Below are 20,300 nucleotides of genomic sequence, written 5' to 3' on the forward strand. Positions count from 1 at the left end.
GACATAAATATATATACACACACACACACACAGTATATATAATAATTTATACAGTATATATATATATATACTGTATAAATGATTATCTATATATTTTCTATTGTTTACACAGATCAGCTTGACAAAAATGTGATTATGATGTGGAGGTGCATGATGTGTTGTATTTCTGAGTTCATAATACCTCACAGCGAGATGTCAGCTATTCTCAGTCCTACACATCAAAGTAAAGGTATGTAGCTGTGTTTCAAGAGGCAGGTTTCAGGAGATATATCTGATGGCTTCAGTGTCCAGACTGACATGAGGGGCATCACCCCTCGGTCTCTCAGGTTCCCGCTCAAGTCTTTCATGTTGCTGTGTAAAAGACGACACATCCTGTAAAATTTAAAGGAGGAGTCAAGTGTGTTTTTACTGTTACCTTACAACTTTGAAGAAATGCCAACTTGCTATTTTGGCAGTGAAATGCATAAATGTATTGTTGTAAATCATAAATGGTTTTTGGCAGTGTTTGATTAATTGAAAAATGACTAATACAATAACATACACATTTTTACAAACTTGCAATTAATAAAAGTTACCAAACTCTTGAAGTAACTATTTTATTGTATTACAATCATTTGTATAAATGCATCATAGTAACCGGCTGGATTTGAGACAGCACTGTTTCAGAGGAGCCCAGGAAATGCCACCTGGATAGAGGGGGAAACATGAGATGTTCACAGCTCTTCCTCATTGTCAGATATGGTATGGATCAGTTTAGTAACAGGCTCCTCTGTGTAGTCTTCCCCCGAATCTTAAATCTAAATATCTGTGATGTGACAGCTCATCACACCTAACTTCTCTGCTATGTGAAGACCTTCAGTGAGAGAATTAGACACAGCACACAAATCAAGATATTTACTGTTGCTATTTATTCTTAAAAGAAACAGGTAGACCCAAAGGAATTTCATTTGAGAATTTTGAGACGATGCAGGTTGTCATAACAGTATTTGCTCTATATAGCTTACAATTATCTTGTACTAGTCTTAGTGCAGTTACAAGTGTAGTAATAAGGAAATACATTGCAATTGGATTGTAACTGTATATCCCTTGTCTTTGATAGCCACACAATTTCTTATTTTCCCCCCAAGTTGATATTTGGAGATATTGTTATTATTTTTAATGCATTATTTTTTTATACTTTATATTTTTACTGTATAATATACATACAATTTAATATAATCACTGCCATTCAAAAGTTTAGGGTAAGTAAGGTTGTATATTTTTTATCTTTTTTTTTTTTTTTTTTTTTTTTTGTATAAGAAATTAGTACTTTTCCTCAGCAAAGATGCATTAAATTGATGACAAATTACAGTATATAATTTTTTTACATTTTTACAAAAAACATAATATCAGATAAATGCTGTTCTTTTTTTATCTTTTTTTTTTTTTTTTTTTTTATTGTAGAAATTAGTACTTTTCCTCAGCAAAGATGCATTAAATTGATGACAAATTACAGTATATAATTTTTTTACATTTTTACAAAAAACATAATATCAGATAAATGCTGTTCTTTTGAACTTTCTATTTTTCAAAGAATCCTGAAAAATGTATCAGTTTCCACAACAATATTAAGCTACTTTTTTCATCATTGATAATAATAAGGAATGTTTCTTGAGCACCAAATCATAGGTATAGGCTTATTAAAATGATCAGCAAATTGATCATGTGAGACTGCTAGAAATTCAGCCTTGCCATCACAGAAATAAATTCTATTTTAAAATATATTCAAATAGAAAACTATTATTTTAAATTGTAATAATATTTCACAATATTACTGTTTTTTCTGTATTTTTAATCTAATAAATGTAGCCTTGGTGAGCGTAAGAGCCTCTTTTGAAAACATTAAAAAAACTTACCAACCTCCAAATGTTTTGAATGGTAGTGTAGTTCAAACGGATTATTTTCGAACACACAGAACATTGTTTAATAAGACACAGTTAATTCAATCATTTACAAATGACTTTAACTCTCCAGACCAGTGCAGATATTCACTGTTTCACTTTCATATATAATAGGAGCCCAAACCACATTAGCGATAATGAGTTATTCAAATTGATTCAAATCAGCTATTGTTGTGGTCAGCCCATGCTGATTGTGGCCAAAAACTGAAAAAGTGGTATTGTGGTCAGTCTGCGCCTGTTGTGTCAAATCAAATAGCCTGCAGATGTTTGGATCGTCATAAGATCCCATGCTGGCTGGTATTTAGACATCATGTCCCTAATGTTCAGAGCGGATCAAAGGTATGAACCAGTTTTATTGCACAGCATTGTGCAGGAAACAATCTGTGTTTACATGGCAACACAGAGATTAGCACACATATTGTTGGCTAAATAGAGTCTAAGTGTCAGAGTAGCAACGACTCAGTCTTTACCCTCCAGCAAGGTTAAGCTTGTGGTGTGTGTCCAAACAAGGTTCTTTGTCAAGCTTTGCACAAGGGACCTACTTTAATGACTTTCAAAATGTGATCATGACTTCTTTGAATAGTGTGTTGCGTTATAAGCAGCGTTACACAAAAGGAGTCATTCGCTGACTTTCTTGTTAAAAGTGCTTCTGTCAGTCCTCCACTGGATATCCGCCATTATGGCAACAGCAAGCTACCATCTTGCCAGGCTAGCACGCTGACGTTGATGTGTAAATGTGCTAACGTGGCTAGCAATGGCTATCAGGTTTAACAGGCTCCTATTGTTTGAAATGAAAGTGAGAGTGACATTTCATAAGATTGCAGAAAAGAGAAACCTGCTATGCACAACAAAATAAATAAATAAATAAATATTATTATTTATTATTTACTCATTTAATTATTATTTGTTATAATATAAACGTTATTATTGTTTAATTATTATTTTCTATTGTTTATGTCATAGATCAGCTTGACAAAAATGTGATTATGGTGTGGATGTGCACGATGTGTTGTATTTCAGAGCTCATACCATCTTAAAATAAGACAAAGAAATAAAAAGTTAAAATAAAATAATTTTATTATTAATTATATATTTTCTATTATTTTTTGCACACAAAAAATGTACTTGACAAAAATATAATTATAATGTGAATGTGCATAATTTGTTGTATTACTTAGGTCAGTGCATTTTAAAATTTAATTTAATTTATTTTAAAATTTAAAACATTGATATGTGAAAAATGAAAATATATTATTAATATACTTATTATTAATTAATTATATATTTTCTGTTGTTTTTTCACACAGATCAGCTTTACAAAAAGATGATCATGATAAGTATGATGGGTTTAATTTAAGATGGTATGAAATTTTTATTTTATTTTATTTTATTAAAAAGGAGTTTTCATCCAAAACTCAGACTCAGTCATAAGTGCATATATATATATATATATATGCAAAACTAGCTTCTTTCTGTATAACCATTTTCATGTGTCACTCCCCTATTTCACCACTCGTTGCCACTGAACAATAACCACCCCAGAAGAAACCCAAACACAATCCCCTGTGTACATTCCTCCCTCAGAGCCTCCTCACGTTCTCATCATGGGATCCCGTGTTTGCTTCTCACCCACTCTTAACCTGACATGTAATCTCTTCCCCTTCGCCTGATCTTTCAGCAAGACTTTGACTTTCTGCTTGTGTGAGGGAAGCGAGACCTCTCTCCCAGCAGGCAGTGCCCCAAGAATGCTCAGAGAGCCACAGCCAGGGCAGATGTCAAGTAGCCTCAAGGGCCGGACTCTTAACCCCAAGCTGAGGGTTTGTGGACAGAGTGGGGAAGCCAGCAGCGTGCTCTCTCTGGGAAAACAGAGCTGTGTTTTGTCATTGGACTCCAATAATGGGTGATAACTTCTTTAGCAAAGCTACTGCATGGGAGCCCCCATGGGAGCTGAGCCCCTCTGTTAATGACTTCTTAATGTTTCCTCACTAAATGCATTACATGTGTTTGAGAAAAATAAATGACCCTAAAATATATTTCATGATAATTAAAAGGAATATCCAATGATGTAACTACATATTCAGGGCCTTATCTAAGATCTGCCATTTAAAACCACTATTTGGAAGGAATCCTACCGTTCACAAACTGGTCTCAGTAAGATTTTAAAATGTTTTGGAAGGAAGTCTCTTATGCTCACCATGTCTGCATTTATTTAATCAAAAAATACAGTGAAACGATATTACTGTGAAATATTATTACACATTTAAAATAACTGTTAAAATAACAAATAATTTTGTTTTTATATTTTATGTAATATATTATGTTTTATATAAATGTGATTTATTTCTATGATGGCAAAGCTGCCATTACTCCAGTCTTCAGTGTCACATGATCCTTCAGAAATCGTTCTAATATGCTAATTTCCTGATCAAGCTCATTATTATCAAAATTGTAAAAAGTTGTGCTGTTTAATATTTTGTAGAAAATGTGAAACATCAGGATCCTTTGTTGGTTGAAAAAAAAAATGATTTATTTGAAATAGACTTTTTGTAACAATGTACAATTCATTACTGTCACTTAAATCCAATGCATCCTTACTGAATGAAAGTATACATTTCTAAAATGTTTTTTATTTAAAAAAAAAAATAATTCATAAAAATCTAACTGACCCAAAAAAAGGTCCAAGTATTTTTGATTATGTTGCCCTCTCTGGTTTTGGCGATGGCATCTTTGCTCTGATTTCTTGCTCACTGTAGGACACTGTAAATGAGCCAAAGCAAAGATCTTCGAAAATGACTTTTGCAGTAAAATCTGATGTCTCTCTCCAAGGATTTCCATACAATTTCCATGTTCCTTTCAGAAAAGCAAATTAAGACCATGCATTGCTGGACACAGAAGATAGTTTGCTGCTCTTGTAAATACAAAACACTGAGGCTAAAATCACACAAAATCTCGCTCAACAATAACAGTCGCATAAGCGATACAAAAACATGCAATGGACATACGTGCCAAGGCCAGCCAGAGCAGATCAAGACGAAATGTTGTTACAGGCCGCGCTTTACAAACATTTGGATTTACAAGCATTTGCATTGAACTTGAGGCGATTTGCTTATCTACTTGAATGTCTTGGAAATGTTGCGAACAAAGTAAAACGAAAAAAACGAGAGCTTAAACGCAGGAGCACAGCGAGGAGGTCGGGGCTGTAATATTGTTTGGAGCCATGTAAATAATACCTTTGAATAAATACCACAAGCGCAACATGGCTTGGCTTCGATATGAACGTCTGAAAGTGATATTGAGTTGTACTCTGTTCAACAATTCACACGCTCCCCTTCTTGTCACTTTGGCTGATTACTTTATGAACCTGTCATGAAAGAGGGCAGGTGCCATTTCCAGCATTGCTTGTTTAGGGGCGACACTCTTGATATACTCAGCTGTTGTGTATTTATTGGAGAATACAGTGAGTGTTGTAAAACAAAGACCTTTGCACATGTGGTGAACACTTACAGAGAGGGGTAAGTGAAAGGAAGGAGAAAAGAAAAACATCCCACAGGTGTTAATGATATAAACCTGCCTGACAAGGTTCCACCATGGAAACCCAGAGGATGATGGTAGTGTGTGTGTGTGTGTGTGTGTGTGTGTGCGAGCAGACACAACTTCAACTGCCCGCATTGACTTCATCAGCTGTCAGCTTAGCAAACATGGTAATTAAGAGCCGCAAATTTGACAAAAGCTTCAGCGCTACACATATCTTATTATATTACAAGTTGCCTTGCAGGAATTCCACACAAAAGCTGCTGGTACTGAAATGAGGGCAACAAAACAGGGGTCCTACCCCTTTCGTTCATGCATTGCTGAAAGCCAATGCAAAATCTACAGCAGGCCATTTATTTCATATGTCAAAATAACCACGTGGCCTTGTGATTTCTCCATGTTAAGGTTCGCATGCTCTTTGGCTTAATATGTGTTAAAAGTGCACCGTCTTGCAGCATGGCATCGGCAAGTGTGCTGCGTAACTGAGGTGACAAAGCCAACAGATTGAGAGATGGATTTGTTCTGCACCTGGGGAGGAACGAGTGCAAGAGGGAAAAAGGTGTTAGTTGGAACAATGACGTGGCCTGGCCAATTTGATTTGTCCTCACTTACTCTGGACAGACAAATGTTTTGGGTGTAAACCGTGCAGCAATGCAAATGAACAAAAGTGCATTTTCGTTGCTTTATTAACACTGCACAAAACATTTTAATGAGTATTTTTGCCTTGTTTTCCAGTAAAAATATCTACACATTCTTATAACAAAATACATTTACTTGAGAAGCAAAATAGAGTTGTTTAGTTTGTATTTCCCCCTTACTCTATTAACATATTTTAAGCATAAATCTAACTATGCTTAGTGAGGTTTATGCTTAAAAGATTGCATGTATAATTTTGCTTCTTAAGTAAAAATCATGTAAATTGCGTTATCACACTTAACTCCCAAACTCTGCCTTTTAGAATAGTTCACCGAAAGTACATCAAGATTTACATGAGTTTGTTTCTCAATCAGATCAGATTAGGAGAAATTTAGCATGACATCACTTGCTCACCAGTGGATCCTCTGCAGTGAATGGGTGCCGTCAGAATAAGAGTTCAAACCGCTTTCTAACAAATACATTGCTTTTTGTTTTACAATACATTAATTGATGGACTAGAGTATAATGTTGATTACTTGTGAGTTATTTTAATGCTTTTATTAGCAGTTTGGACTCTCATTCTGACGGCACCCATTCACTGCAGAGGATCTATTGGTGAGCAAGTGATGTAATGATGAATTTCAACAAGTCTGTTCTAAAGAAGCAACAAACTCGTATTTAATTTTGGGTGAACTATTCCTTTAAGGAAATGTAAATGTGGAACAGCAGGGTAAACAATAGCACAGCCAATGTTAACAGAATCTGCCTTCCTCACGTGCTACAGTAACAACAGTGTTTAAACAGACAGGTTAACTTGGACTGACATAAGGGCCTAGTAAAAGTAACTGAATAAACATGCTGGCAATGCTAGTGACGGCACTTTGCTAATGTGCTAAATCTGACACTATGGGAACAGGGCTCATAAGTTTTGATGAAATCAGCAGATCCAGTGTCCTACTGTTACAATCGTCTATGTACCCTCACTGGCTTCACTGTATTTTAACTAAACAGCTTCTCCTCTGTTGCATAATTACAGACCCATTTTCCACTTTGCAAGGGTATTTAAAGAACATGTTTACATTAAATAAGTGAAGAGATAGTGGGTAAAATGAGCACAGAACAACCTACTAGTGATACAGACGATGTGATCATTTCTTGAAACGTATCGTCTTAGTAGGATGTTTTCAGGGTTGTAGATCTACATTCTTCCTAAGAAAGCAGAACAGCTGTAGTCAATCTATAATTTCAGGCTAGCTTCTCAGTCGTTTTAGGAGATATCGTGCAGAGGTCTTTCCTGCTCCATTTGAAGCCAGAAATGATTCCATCTGAACCAATGGAATTGCAATGAGTGTTAAAACTATAATGTCTCAGTCTTATATTGTTAAACATTTATTATTTCATTTTTACAATCATTTGTAATTTAAGTATATGTCGTTTGGGAATTTCACTTTATTAGTCGGACTAAAAAAAGTTTATTTCACATAGGAGAATGAAATCAGACACAAGCCTTAATGTAGCAAAAGATCATTTGTTTACTTTGTTTTTCTCCATTTAGCTGTCTGTTTTTACTCTCCGAGTCTATCGTCTACAGAATACAATTACTGCACGAGGCATCATATTCTGATGTCAGCTAAAGCTAAATGTTTTTTTTTTTTTAAATGAATTGTAAAAAGTATTTTACGATTTATGGACTTCTCATGTTTCCATCAACGACATCTGTGATGCATGTAGACATAACTAATGTATTGAGCAGGCGCTCAATATTTGCACATAATGTGGAATAAGTAAACAGAATCATTTGGGGCATCTTTTTTTTTTTTTTTAGACAAACACACAGTTACTCTATAAACATATTGGCCAATGAAAATGGTCACTTCTATAACAATGTACACAAAAAGCTCATCGACATTCCTGTCCAGAATTGAACTTTGAATTGGAATCACATTTATATAGTTTCAGTATTTACAAATATTTACATTGACTAGAATGTAGTAACAACAAACAGTGTTGCTGTTGTTCTGTAAAAGCCACAGTCAAGCCTGGGGCCGGCTGCTAAAACACTGTGATAAGTCTTTAAGCAAGTCATCTAATTTTTTTTTCCCCCTTAAAGACTGATCATAACTTTTTAAAGTCAGTTACATTAAAACGTAGATTGGTCTAATTTGAATCTATAATGTAAGACTGATTACCACTTGGCTAAATGCCATCTGGTCACACTAATTCTTAAGACTTAACACTAACTTAACACAGTGGCTGTGTTTATGCAACTGGACCCTTCAGGATCTAAATAATACAAATTAAAAGCATGAAAATCTCAAGCAGCAGTTGTTTTTAAAAATTGATCTTATTGTTCTATATTATTTTTGTATTGATATTTTAAATGAACCGATTTTTTCCCCCTGTTCTATTATAATGTTCCATAAAATAATGTTATTGATCATTACTGCATTGATGTAACTCATCTACATCTTGGATGAGAGGGAGTTTAATATAAACACAATTGCTTTGTGACAATATCACAAATACAATATAATACAGGAACATGGGACATCTTAAAATCTTCAATTTGTTTTTTTATTTTATTGACACTTCGCAAAATTAACATTTACATTTAAATACTTTACACATTATGATGTATTATAATGTACAACATGCATGTCTGAAATGGTATGTACATTTTTATATATACAGATGTGTCGAAAAGCAGTGAAGATTGTTTTAGATGCTGCATAGATTAAGGCTAGGATCATTTTCTGTCTTTTCTCAGCTAAATTTCCAAATATATATATGTGTGTGTAAATAAATATACAGTCAGTAAAAAATTGGCAAGTACTACTGTAAGAAGCCTTACTGGGATGTCAGATTTAAAGAAAGCGCAGGTCTTTTTAATATTGCCTCCACTGAGAACGACAGAGACTCTCCTGCGGTGACCTTGGTGCTCCACGGCTTTGCTACAAGGTCCTTTCCTGCTCTTTCTGAGCTTTTGAGTCCCACTGTGTCTTTGGCTGTACCCTCCCTGAACTTTTTCGCCGCTTCCTCCAGCAGTTCCTTACAATACGGCCCATTCTTCTCTGGATTCTTGTCATTGAGTGTCTGCTGTATGAGGGAATGGAAGGAGTTGAGCTTCATGGACAGTGTGTGCTTGGCAGTGTCTTTGCTCATGTTGTTGATCACATGCTCATGGCTTCCTGCATGTGGAGGAAATGCTTGTCCATACACCCTCTTAGGAGGCGAGAAGGCTGAACGGGCACTTCCGTTCTGGCCGAGTCCTGTCTGAGCCTCTCTGGGCCCTGGCTGGAGGTCACGCGGCTCTGGGGCCACTCGAGAGCCCTCGAGTCTGGACACAGCAGGCTCCTGCTCGGGCGGGTGGCTCTCGGTGGAGGTCATCATCTTTGGATCCCAAACAGCTCCAGGTTTCACGTTCTGGACTGCGGTGGCATTCAAGAGACACTGCTGGTATAACAGGGCATCGCTAATACCGCTGCTGCCCCGCGGCCACATTGCGAAGCGCGGTGAGAGCGGGTACTGGCGGTAGGTGGCCGCTACGCTGACATTGGAGGAGATGAGCTCCACGTTAGCTGTGGTCCCACCTGTGGCAGCATACTGCAGGGAGAGATCCAGACAGCCGGGCAGAAATCCGCAGAGATCTTTGGGAGAAGGTTCGACCGTGGAAGAGGCCGAGGACGATGAGAAGGCCGTCTTGTAGGAGTTATACTCAGCAGCATGGACCATATTACCAGGGAGGAAGAGCGAGGCAGAGCAGGGCTGGCTGGACTCGAGAAGCTCCCGTTCTTTATACTCTCGTTCCAGCATGATGGTTTCCAGCTCCTTGTCGGCAAAGGCTCGTCTCTTCCTCATGCGGTCGCTTAGAGGAGGGGGCAGAGCAGGACTGGCACCCAGAAATGGGTCGTTCTGAACTGGACGATATCCTGTCAATGAAGAAGATGAATTTGGTTTCATTTACATATAACAACAGACAAGATTTATGCCACTTTTTCGGTTAAGAAATTCTAAATTAATTTCAAACTTTTTTTTTTCCAATGGAGTTTTTAGTATACACATTAATGTGTTGGTTAAATTTTGAGCATCAATAATATCATGCACAATTTTTATTTTTAATTAGTGCTGTCAAATGATTAATTGCGATTAAATGCATCCAAAATAAACATTTTTGTTTAGATAATATATGTGTGTGTTCTGTGGATATTTATTATGTATATATAAACACACACACACATACAGTATATATTTTGAGTTTGAAATGGACAGAAGTCCAAGAAAGGCTGAGAGAAGCGGAAAAAAGAGGAGTAAAATTAGTTTTAAAAATAAGGAAAAAAGGGTGAAAGGTCAGACTGATCAATTATCAGCTTTTAACATGAAACAGGAAAGAGTTTTCAGTTTGTGCATGCAATTTATTTTTTTTAACCCACCTTCTAAAATACTTTTTGCCAGCATAGTTGATGGACGGATGTGTCGCTGATATATACTTCTTCTTTCCACCGGTATTTGCTTCCCGGATATTCCCTTTTTGTCCTAAAATTGAATGATACATAGTTGTAAGACATTTTACTCTTAAAAAGTGGTAATCTTGTATCAGTTTATGTGTTTTTTTTTTCTTTAGCAGTAATGTCTTGATCTGACGGACTACTTTTTTTCCACTTTGTTCAGTTTTTACCCTTACATTTTGTTTCCTCAGTTTGATACTAATGACAATAAATGGTCTAAATGGCCTGTTCAGAATTGCATTAGTTTGCGTGCATTCACCTCTGTCGCTTGCTGTCTCCGCAGTGCGACTTGAGCAGCCATTACGCGCTGTCTCTCCACCACCAGCAGGCAGTTCGCGCACTGGCAGTCTCTCCAGCGGCAGAATCTCTTGTGCCCCTTCAGACAAGACACCACGCCGTGGTTCCTACAGCGGGCGCATTTCGGAGTGCGGCTCAGTTTGCGCTGGTCTCCAGAGCCGAGGTTTAAGCGGCTGGTTTTGTCATCGTCTTTGGTCCCCGCGTCGTCCTCCCCGGTGCCGGTGAACACCGCCTGATCATCGCTCTCCGTTTCCAGACCCTCCACGTCGATCTCAAACTCCGTGCCAGAAAGATCCGTCATTTTCAGGACGCGTGTAAATAGATGCTGTCCAGAAAAAAAGAGTTCTAATTAGTAAATTATTTTACTAAATCTATAATAAATATTTTCATAGATTAACGTGTCAATTAATTATTGTGATTTCTACTTGAGTTTTCAGTCAAATTACATTTGCATCAGTAATTCAAATAAGTTGGAAATTAACGTTTTTAAATTAAAGTACCAATTAAACTTATTTTCTGATATTTTACAGTGCATTTTTAGATTTTTTTTTTTCAGACACTTACCTTGCCAAAGTAGACCAATAAAGGATGAGTGAATATCCAACAGTCTCTATAAGACCCAGAGCTGTAGAAGCGATAAGAAGCGCTGCTCCAGGGTCAATTAGGCCACCCTCAAATATACATCAGTGAGCGACATTTACTCTGATCTGTCACTGCGATGTGACGAGAGCCTTTCTCAGCCTTTCAACTCTAAGATCCGCGCAGCAAATCTGCCACAGCCAATGGGGAAGCTCCGCTCACAACGAGCCAATCAGGAGAAGGAGTGTGACAGCATGTCCCGATTGGCTTGATGTGAACGGAGCTTCCCCGTTGGCTGGAATTGGAATCACTCTCTGAACAAAGTTGTTAATGGGGTGAAGTTACAAATAAAACATTCCTAGGAAACCATCAATTAATCACGGAGAACACTGGGGGTTCAGCTGTTTAATAGGTCTAGTTTCAAACCCCCTTGTCGCGGCTCACACATGCATTATTTATTACTAATACTAATAGGTAGGCTATGTTATACTGAATAATTTTTCCAACTTAGACACGGCATTTAGTAGCCGCTTATTAATAAATGAATATGTAATTAAAATAAATAAATACAAACTTGAGACTTTGGTGGATGCTTAAAGAAAACAATAAACCTTTTCATATTCCGTGATTGTAAACTATGGGTTTACATTTATATAATTGCCCATGCATATTTGGAGTTTTGGACAACAGAATTATTTAATTCTATAGCAAATAGTATTTGCAAGTTACGTTGTAATATTTCGTTAATGTGCTTGCAGTGGCTAAAGTAACCACTAATTGACAATATTCAAATTACAGCTGGTGAATGCAAAAACTGGCGATGGATTTTCATTTTTATTCAAATGCGCCTAACAGCGTTGCCATACAGGTGTTTTTGTTTGTTTGCTTTAAGATATAAATATTATATACATATTAATTATGAATTAGACATGACCATTAATGTATTCTTTTTTTTTTTTTTAGCTTAAAACACATCACATCTTAAAACACTGAATAAATGTTTTAAATTAAATTACTCATCTTGTTAATTAAGACATTTGTCTGTATTTAGGCACGTGCTACATTACACTACAGTATATTTTTTTCACATAGGCTAAAGATTGCAGTTCCGAGAGACCAATTTATAATTTAATCATTAGGTGCGGTTGTCTGACAAATTAGTTTGACTGCTAACAAGACACTAGAGCTCTTGTTACACCAATTAATATCTTTCTATGTTGCAGTTGACAATGCACAACCCTTGGCGGATGCATTTACACACTGTTTTCAGCTCTAGATAGAGCGTGATATGACAGTTGGCACAACAAGCGATACTTAAAAAACATGGACTAAGCATGCGGGAAGGCTACACAAAACACAATTTTCTTTGTTCCGATCGACTTACCATGTGTAATGCTTCTCAAAACAAAGTAAAATCAACTGACACTAAAGAATGTCACAGCTACAGTTCGTGATGGGTTTGCAGCATATGCGGGACGTGGGAGAGTAAAGCTTGTTTGGTTTAAATAAACAACAATGTGTTTGGAGTTTGCACACAATTTTAGGCTTTCTAATCCAAAGCGGTATTTTGTCCAAAATTGTCCTGCGTATTGTAGGTCATGAAGAAATGTCTGTCACCTAATTTGTCGATATATTTAAATATGTGACCTTATAATGATCTTGCATGTAACAATGGATTTTTAAAATGTATTAAATAATTCAAATAGTACTAATACTAAAACACATCACATCTTAAAACACTGAATAAATGTTTTAAATTAAATTACTCATCTTGTTAATTAAGACATTTGTCTGTATTTAGGCACGTGCTACATTACACTACAGTATATTTTTTTCACATAGGCTAAAGATTGCAGTTCCGAGAGACCAATTTATAATTTAATCATTAGGTGCGGTTGTCTGACAAATTAGTTTGACTGCTAACAAGACACTAGAGCTCTTGTTACACCAATTAATATCTTTCTATGTTGCAGTTGACAATGCACAACCCTTGGCGGATGCATTTACACACTGTTTTCAGCTCTAGATAGAGCGTGATATGACAGTTGGCACAACAAGCGATACTTAAAAAACATGGACTAAGCATGCGGGAAGGCTACACAAAACACAATTTTCTTTGTTCCGATCGACTTACCATGTGTAATGCTTCTCAAAACAAAGTAAAATCAACTGACACTAAAGAATGTCACAGCTACAGTTCGTGATGGGTTTGCAGCATATGCGGGACGTGGGAGAGTAAAGCTTGTTTGGTTTAAATAAACAACAATGTGTTTGGAGTTTGCACACAATTTTAGGCTTTCTAATCCAAAGCGGTATTTTGTCCAAAATTGTCCTGCGTATTGTAGGTCATGAAGAAATGTCTGTCACCTAATTTGTCGATATATTTAAATATGTGACCTTATAATGATCTTGCATGTAACAATGGATTTTTAAAATGTATTAAATAATTCAAATAGTACTAATACTAATAATACAAATAATAATAGCCTAATAGACTTTATTGAAGGCGCTATATGGTTATTTTCAGCACGAATGAAAACACGGATAGACATAGGCCTATCCTCCGTTTAGTGGACAGCCGTTTTTTGTTGTTGTTGTTGTTGAAAAGATGCATTTTTTAACATTGCGTCAGCTGAATCATCGACACCCACGTCTAATACAATGCATAGAACAGGCTGTACATCCATCTCTCAAAGCCTCGTTTTCGTTCGTTAAAAAATAAATGGCGCCTATACCGTGAATAGCCTATATGGTCAATACATTCATGAATTTTTTCGTCTATATTTTTATAGGCCTATATATTAAAAACAATAAATTAATATACTATTATAACCAAATGTGAACATTAAAAGAGTTTATTTAAAAAATGTTCGTAGGCTAGATCCAGGGAAATTATCTCATTGGATTTGGCACCACATTTTTATTTAAGCTGTAGGCCTAAGCAGGATGGTATTTGTTGGGTGTGTGGTTACTGCTTAATTGTCTGTCTGGTCTTGCTCCGTCATCTCTGTTAGGCTCACATGTGGTGAAGATGTTTGCCGTGCAGGTGCAGCTTTGCCACTCGCCCTTCTTCCCTCTTAATTTATTAGCAAGGTTACGGCCAGCAAACCCAAGTGCTACCCAGGGTGCAATTTCCCCACGTGGAATGCTTTGATCTTCTCCTTTTCCTTCTTCTAAACACATATGACAATGCCAAACGGAGAAAAATCGCAGTGTCTTTATTGTTTAGCGATCTCAATGCGTTAAGATTTATAGAATATGCTCCGCAAGTGGTTGTTTTATTAGGCTACCCAGAATTCGTTGCTTTGTCATCCCGTTATTTCGCTGAAGTATGCATAGGCTATATTTGTTTGCTGATTAGCTTGTGTTGAGGAGCGAGGCCTGTATCTTAGCCTGCATCGTTTAGGACTCAGGTTATTCAATATAGTTTACTTTCTATTACAATGAAAATGCAGGTCCATCATGGTTAAAACGCCCTCAGAGTCAGACACGTTCGAGGATATTTATTTAATAAGTGACAGGCCTTCTGGTTTGGTTGAGGGTGTGGCACACGTTACACACTGCAATGTAACCTGATCGGAGTGTAGACTAGAGATTTGTGAGTTCACTGAATTTCCTGTTATGTTAATTAGCATTTGAAGACTTTTGATGGATCGGCAACACGTGCAACCTGCTGAATGCTTTACCACTCATAATTTGTCTGTCGGGCTGATGTATACGAGAACACAGGGCCTTGTTGACTTAGAGGCACAAATTCAAATATCAGCATTAAAAGCTGTCGCTCGGTTAAGTCAACAGATGTGTTAAATAGAACTGCAACACCTGCAAACTCGAGCGACCGCTGGTTTAGCATCACATAGTACGTTTATAAACACTATGAAACCTAAACGGGGTGTCTTAAATAAGCAACAAGTCACAACAAAACGCCATTTAGTTCAGAATGAATGTTTAAGTTATTATGTAAGACAGTAGGCCTATAGCTACATTAGAACCTGAGTAATGTTATGTTTGACTTTTGCATAATTAATATATAACCTAAAACATATAACCTAGGCCTAGTTGTTTCAGACTGTAGGCCTAGATAGGAAATTATAACAACTTTAATGACGCCATGTCTTCTTTTGTAATGTACTGTATAACTATCACAAGGTGACAGTACTGAGTCATTATTGATGTTTTAGTGAGGCATTTCTGCACACAGCACACTTTCACTGGAGGCAACAGGGCATCAGAAATATATTTCCGTAATAAATAATAATAATAATACAGTATGAATTATATAATTTGACGAAAAGATGATGAAATAATTCTTGATGTTTATAAACATGGAGAATTAGATTTACCGTAAATGATTTTAATTTAATTTAATCTTGAAATTTTCCATTAAAATAATGCATTCTAAACATATTGTTTAATGTTGGTGTGTGGGTTACGTTTCTACGAGTAATGCCAATTCCCCCTTCCCTCACTTCTGCCATAGTCACGAAATTATTAAGAATGTCCACTAGATGGCGCAGTTAGCTCATTTTTCTGCTCATTTCGTCATTGAAAAACTTTGTTCCAAATATAAAAATACACTGTTGTGTTCCTTTTATAATCACGCTTTTAACACTTACGTTGAATAACGTAAATCATCAGACAATAAACAGCAAATGTTATTTTATTATGTTGCAGGAGGTAGAGTACTGAACTGGTGGGGGATTAAATGCGAGGAGAATACAAGGTATCCCTTGAAGTTTTATTTATTTTTTTATTCTAAAGAGTTGCTATTGATTTTTTTGAAAACATATTCTAGATAAAAAAAAAACGTTAACGTTTTTTGTTCTTTTTTATTTTTAAGAGTTTGTTTTGTTTTGCAGATATCTAATACATGTACGTATTTGACTGAGATAAACACAATGACAGTAACAGTACAGAGAAGGTTTATTTGCCATACTTTTACATGCAGGACTGCTGGAATATTTCTACATTAAACTGTTATCAACGGTACATTTCATGCAAAGTGGAAATAGAGATCACTGTGCTCAAATATATTACATTATTCAGACTTTTTGGTCAAATAATAGTACCTTAATGATTTTCCTCCAAAAACTAAAGCTAATGTTATTCCACACATGATTAAGTTGGCACAACAACCTCAAATTTGGTAGAAATACAATACCTCAAGTAATGCACTGTATATCTTTTCAATGCGCTCCTAGATGAGCAGTGTCTCTTTTGTATCATTTCAAGAAGCCATTTGAAACATATTTCACTGCTTTTTTCCATCCACCTATTGAAACCGCTTAGGAGTTAGGAAGAAGTGTTCAGGATCCTGGAGTCTGAGGAGTCAGATCTTTCATCATACTCCTCATCTGCAGCATACATGCTCTGTTTGACAATGACAGGACAGCTTTCCTCCTGGATGCTGATTCGATGTTCCTCGGTGGGCCTGCTGGTGAGGAGCGGTGAGCTGCGGATCACTCCGGCTGAGGGGCCTGAGAATGGAGGGATGTACTGTGAGCGCAGCTGATACTGCTGCTGTAATGTCATGGTATTCCACAGAGTCACATCGTTGTGCACGAAGGGCCCAGCTTGGCCACGGCTCAATGAATTTCTCAGCATGAGGGGGTATCGAGGCGGCTGGGGGAAGCCGTGCTGGAGCTGCAAGCTAAGAGGGCCTGGTACAACTCCAGCAGAAGGCTCTGAGGAGAAGCGCAGGGAATCTGGAACACGGAAGGCCGAACCGACCGACCACTTGGAAGACGACAATGGGTACGAGCTCAGCGGGTGCTCAAAGAGGTGGCCGTTTGAGGGGAGAACCAGGGTATCTGAGTTCTCAGACAGTACCTTTTCTGGTTTCATCGTAGAACGGCTGGAGAGCAGGATCTCGATGGCTCCAACCAGGTCTCCACCGCAGCCTTTCAGGATGAGCTCCAGGACTGCTGGTTTGTGGGCTGGGAAGATCTTCTTCAGGACCTCCAGTGGAGGTCGGTTGGCTCTGAGGCTGAAAGGGAGAGATACAGAGCCTGAGAGGCCTTCGATGAGGATGTTGGGCTCAGGGGAGTATTTGGGGTTGTCAGCTTTGGGTTCTGGGTCGGTGCAGGATTTAGACAGGCCAAAGTGGGACTCCTCAACCTGGGAAGTTGGGTCTGAGGTGTCAGGGGTGCAACACAGGTTAGGTTTGCACTCCTCAGGGGAGCTGGCTGGTTCTGGTTCTGGTTCTCTGTCACTGGAACTGCCTCCGTTCTCTCCACCTGACTGCTCACCAGACAGGTCCTCATTTAGGTCTGAAAAAAAGAAACACACAAGTTTAGACCTCATGAAGATACTGTACTGTATAATCAAAGATTGTAATACAGTGATGCTGCAGCAACATGACAATTTTATAGAGTAAAAAAAAATTATAAAACTGTCAATTTAACTAAATGTTAACATTCGTTTAAATCTTTAAGGCCTGACATTTCTTAAAAATAGCTTAAGTGGAAACCATGTTAAAGTCCAGCTAAAAGTCTGACTCAAAGTATTGTCTGATTCTGCAGACTAGAAGTGCAACATCCAGGCTAGTGACCTGTCAGCACTCCTGTGATTTATAATGGGCGACTTTATTAGCTGTTCACATAAATACGCTGACGCAGTGGAATTGAAAAATATCTTGTCGATTCCACTTCACTACAGTTTTGCAAACTGATTACTTTAGAAACATTTGACATTCATTTGGACTTCCTTTGCATTTCAGCTTGACCTTCCCCTGAAATGACCGAAAGGGCTTACCCTATTACCTGTGATGCGCACTGTCGATCACAGAATATAAATAACCTTTCAGTTTCAGATTATTCGAGTTTTATCACGGATGGTGGGCCGATGCCAGTTTCGTTCAGCTTCATGTCGGATTGTCTTAAATATGTCTGTTGACATTTTTCGGACTAAATATTTTAGCAGAACCTTTTGGTTTGGGATGTAGCTATTTTAATCTAACGAAGCCTATCTAACGCAAAGGCTTAAAAAAGGTTGTTGTAATAAACGTGTTTGTGATGGTTAAAATTTCAGTAACAAAGAATAAATGGTATTTTTAATGAAAACAAAATGAATAATAGCCGTTGTTATTAAGTGTATTTTTGCCGGTTTAAGAAAACAGGCTATACTTCCAGGAAACAAAAATGCCTGCATTCTGCATTATCATGTTGTCTCGATCCGCAAGATTGCTGCTAAAACTACTGCAAAGATATTTATACATATATATATGTTATGAACGTAAGTTATTTCAAGAGTAGGCTACTGTGGTTTAAAACTCCAGTCGTGTTCTCGGTTAAGATCATTCTATTTGGTTTTATAATAGCCTACATTTTGTAACAACAATAGGATAATTAGGCTATTATTAATTAGAACGAATTATTATCACTTTGAAAGAATCTTTCTACATGCAAGACGCTAAACGCGTTGTCTTCAGTGTTCCTAAAACGAAGTTTTAAAGAGTAAACTGTTTCAAATATTGTGTAACCAAAATAAGCGATTACCTTGCGACGGTTTAGGGGTCACTGTCTCTGAGCTCCAGCGCTGGTCTATCCCGCTTGATCGTGGGTTTGCACTCTGCTCTCCGCTCCCCACCGTGATGCCCGGCAGCGCTCTCAGAGACTCGGGGATCAAACTCTCCAAACTCTCGTTCGCCTGCTGCCGCCTGAGCGCCACCTGAGCCGCCATGACCCGCTGTCGCTCGATTATCAGAATACATTTCTCGCAACTGCAGTCCTTAAAACGGCAGTAACGCTTGTGCCCTTTCAGCCAGGAGAGCACCCCGTGGTTCCTGCAGCGGGCACACTTGGGGGTCCTCTGGAGGGGCGCTCTCGGCTGGGACACCGGTCCCCCCATGTAGAGGTAGGGCGATCCGTAGCCATTCATTTCTCAAGTGGTTTCCAGAGGTGCCAGAGGCGCAAGTGCATCAGATAAGGTTTAGATGAACAGTGCTGTCAAGTATAGCCTAGTCAAGAGATCAAGCCCCTCTGCTGCTCGCTACACTCGTGTTAAGAGGTGTTGACTCTTTAAGACGAGGATCCACCTTTCGCCCCGCAACAAAGAAGTGCATCAGGCGATCTGACACGCACTAACGAATAACTTCTATTTCTCACATCACGGTCACGAGCAATTTACATTCGTCTGACACTGGATGGAGGGAGGAAGTCTCGCTTTTTTCTAATTATTATTAGAATTGTGTGCAATATTTTGCCGATATGCAACCCTCTAATACAAACAGCCTACATTTGACATTTTAACAAATACAATTAGATGTGTGATCTGTGAAAGCTTGAAGCCCTCCTAAGGAAGTCAACATAAAAGGCTTAAGGGTTTTTAAACGTTTGTATTGTACAAACAGCTGTTATTAAGTTTTCAAACGTTTTCAAATGTTTTTAATAAACCGCAAAAGTTCTAAGTCAGATAATTTCGGTAACCATAGTCGGTAACCGAGCGCAGTCAGGAATAGGATGGTACATCAACAAAACATAAGCTAGGCTACAGTTGTAATTTGTTATTTAATTACACATTTACAAGCACACAAAACAAGTAGGATATATCACAAACAATGTTTTGTTTATAAAGGTGTTTGGCTAACTATAGCCTACCAGAAACAAATCGGCTATAGGTGAAACCAACTTTAAAATAATTAGCAAAATATCGAAAATTACTTACAAATTAATCTTAAAACGTCGACCCCAATGAAAGTAACTGAATAGGCCCAATTCGCAATATTTTTAACGAATTCAATTCAGAATATAGGTTTTAACAGGAGTTCATTTTTATACGCATAGGCTACTTGTAAAACCGCGGAAAAATAGAG

The 20,300-nt window shown here is 37.6% G+C and overlaps 2 protein-coding genes across 2 annotated transcripts; both read right to left on the reverse strand.

The window, feature by feature from the left end:
- Window positions 1–8,704: 8,704 nt before the first annotated feature.
- Window positions 8,705–11,605, reverse strand: dmrt2a (doublesex and mab-3 related transcription factor 2a). Its single transcript, XM_016537306.1, has 4 exons — window positions 11,474–11,605; window positions 10,872–11,234; window positions 10,538–10,640; window positions 8,705–10,036 (listed from the first exon to the last, which is right to left on the reverse strand). The coding sequence occupies exons 2-4, from the start codon at window positions 11,208–11,210 to the stop codon at window positions 8,955–8,957; spliced, it is 1,524 nt and encodes a 507-aa protein (XP_016392792.1). The 5' UTR covers window positions 11,211–11,234; window positions 11,474–11,605; the 3' UTR covers window positions 8,705–8,954.
- A 5,175-nt stretch (window positions 11,606–16,780) lies between these two features.
- dmrt3a (doublesex and mab-3 related transcription factor 3a) lies at window positions 16,781–19,366 on the reverse strand. Its single transcript, XM_016537309.1, has 2 exons — window positions 18,985–19,366; window positions 16,781–17,757 (listed from the first exon to the last, which is right to left on the reverse strand). Exons 1-2 carry the CDS (start codon window positions 19,364–19,366, stop codon window positions 16,781–16,783), a joined length of 1,359 nt encoding a protein of 452 aa, XP_016392795.1.
- Between the last annotated feature and the right edge of the window lie 934 nt (window positions 19,367–20,300).

Source organism: Sinocyclocheilus rhinocerous, unplaced genomic scaffold (genome assembly GCF_001515625.1).
Source record: "Sinocyclocheilus rhinocerous isolate Xijiao unplaced genomic scaffold, SAMN03320098_v1.1 scaffold968, whole genome shotgun sequence".
In the NCBI taxonomy this organism is placed as follows: Eukaryota; Metazoa; Chordata; class Actinopteri; order Cypriniformes; family Cyprinidae; genus Sinocyclocheilus; species Sinocyclocheilus rhinocerous.